Source organism: Rhamphochromis sp. 'chilingali' (assembly GCF_963969265.1).
Source record: "Rhamphochromis sp. 'chilingali' genome assembly, chromosome: 11".
NCBI classification, from domain to species: domain Eukaryota; kingdom Metazoa; phylum Chordata; class Actinopteri; order Cichliformes; family Cichlidae; genus Rhamphochromis; species Rhamphochromis sp. 'chilingali'.
The window spans coordinates 38,462,588-38,465,087 of record NC_137938.1 but is presented as its reverse complement, the minus strand read 5'-3'; the positions used below and the strand labels follow the sequence as shown (position 1 = coordinate 38,465,087).

Genomic DNA, 2,500 nt, shown 5'->3' with positions numbered 1-2,500 from the left:
CTATAATCCAGTTTTGAGATCCTCCCCAGACGCCTTAACGCCCACTCACATCCTGGACCATCTGACCTCAGGACATCACATGATAAGGTGGGGCCAGGTTTCACAATGAGCTCACCCGAAACTCTGGCTGATTGGGACCCACGCCCAGTTTCCCACCTTGGCTCAGGCGATTAGAGGATCATCAGGGGTCCTTTTGTCCCTCTGTGGGGGGAAACTCCCACTAGGTTTATATCTGGGACTCTCCACCATTTGACCTTAGAACTGAAGAAGCTTCTCGGATGAGAGGTGAAACGTCTTCAAGCAACTTAAAGAAGTCCAGATGCTTTTCTTTGCAAGCTCCTTTGACTACGATGACCTGGATGACTGAGAACCTTCACAGACGGATCATTACAGCCTCATTTCTAAAGACACCGAGACGGCTTTACTGAAACTCACTAATGACATGATGCAGGCGGTTGTAGCTCAGCAACCTTTGACCCCTTTGATTGTCACACTCTCACTAACTGATCTGGCTGCTCTCAGGAGCCTCTCATCTTAAACTGACAGATGTTTCAGAACTGATGCTAACATCTGTACGTCCTCGTGCTAAGGCATCCCTCAGGGCTCAGTCCGGGTCTGTTTGCATCACACGTGTTAGCCGTGGGCTAGCTGCTATCTCCTTTCCTCCAGCTCAGTCCCGAGGTTCTCGTGTTCGGCTCTGACGGTTTCTTTAAGGAGGTCGGTCGTTACGTGAACAAACATTTGAAGTGTGCAGTATTTGAAATTTGCCATCCAATCATGTAAAATACCTTTTAGTTCACACTTTTTCTCCCACCTTTATCCCTGTGAGTCAATTTTAAATGTGCCTGTGTTTTTGTCCAAACAACCTCCAACGGTGCAAACCAAACCGCTGCCTCATTCTTGGTTCCCTTCTCTGACTCAGTGAAATTCAGAATTCATTTGAAAATTCTAGTATAAAGTACTGATATTAAAATAACATTATATAGTTTTTGTTTTCTTTTACCGGGTTGCCGAGGTGTCCTCTCTCTCCTCGGGCTCCATCCCGTCCCGTCACTCCCTGCCGACACAGAAACACAGGAATTCCATTAAGCATGGAAACCCCCCCAATCAGCTCCCTTCCTGAGACGCCCGCTCGTTTCCTCCACGATGAGGACAGAAACTCATCGGTGTCTCTCCATCAGTGAGTCAAATCTGAACCTTTGGATCATTGTCACCAGTGTTGGTCAAGTTACTTGAAAAAAGTAATCAGTAACTAATTACTGATTACTTCCCCAAAAAAGTAATCCCGTTACTTTACTGATTACTTATTTTCAAAAGTAATTAATTACTTAGTTACTTAGTTACTTTTTAAAAACACGATTTACACCCTGAAGAGGTGATAAAGTGACAGATCTTTCAGCCCAATTCTACTTTTTCTGCATAATCCATCATACAAAATGTAATCAGATGGAAAAGTCTCTTTTTAAAACTTGTTTTATTAGTTTTAATCTTTTAACTTTACACATGAAGCAAACATTTAATTATCTGCAACATTCTCTGACTGGAAGAAATTAGTTTAACATTCAAACCTATTTTCTGCACATTCCAGCTCATAAAATAATGTTTTTTTGTGTTTACACTCAGTCTTTCAAATAGATGCAAGTAAAACACAGCAGAAAATAAATAAAGTCAAAGACTCAGCGGTCCTGTTGCTCTATTTTCACCTGTAAAGCAGGAGTGGGGCAGGCGGAGGTTTACCCTGGTGCAGGTGTGCCGCGGTCAGTGGAAGAATCCGCGAGTTTCTCTGTGAGTTTCCCATTACGTCGTAGCTACTCGGTGCTTGTTGGAAGTTTAGGGGTTTTTTTCGCTGTAAAAAGAAGTTTTCTTCCCACGCACAGCGGACACTAATGTTTTTGTCACTTTTTATGGAATCAAACTCAAAGTAAGGTCAGTACTTCCACGCTTTAAACGCTGCACGCTCATACTCTCTCTGCACTCGATATATGATCCATTGTTGATCTGCACACAGCTGTTGTCACGAACGTCGCACTCGCTTACGTCACTGTCATGAGACATTCTCGCAAAAAAAATCACGGTTTTAGTAACGCAGTAACGCAGCGTTCCTACGGGAAAGTAACGGTAATCTAATTACCGTTTTTTGCAATAGTAATCCCTTACTTTACTAGTTACTTGAAAAAAGTAATCAGATTACAGTAACGCGTTACTGCCCATCTCTGATTGTCACTGACTCTTCGGGCTGTTTACTAATAATTTTTTATGGTGGCGGTAATATGATCAACATTTGATGCATGATGAAAATGAAAGTTGACCGTCGAGGCAGGAAAAGCAGCGCGCCGACATGCCGGGTGTTGTACTCTCCGTGTTCACTGCCTCTGAGCTTTGAATGGCCGAGGGCCGTTTCAGAGAGCTGTGACGTCTGTGTGAGAGCTCGCCGACTTCATCTGCGCTGCAGCGTTATCAGGATGTTTGCAGCTGCCGGGGAACAAAGGAAGACTTTGGA

General features: G+C 43.7%; 1 protein-coding gene across 3 annotated transcripts in view; it reads right to left on the bottom strand.

Annotated features, from left to right (window-relative positions):
- col6a4a (collagen, type VI, alpha 4a) overlaps window positions 1-2,500 on the bottom strand; it is a 63,310-nt gene that overhangs the window by 21,301 nt on the left and 39,509 nt on the right. For all 3 annotated transcript variants that reach the window (XM_080895779.1, XM_080895777.1, XM_080895778.1), the window contains exon 19: window positions 1,004-1,057. In XM_080895779.1, the coding sequence (XP_080751905.1) occupies window positions 1,004-1,057 (54 nt within the window). The remainder of the gene's footprint in view (window positions 1-1,003; window positions 1,058-2,500) is intronic.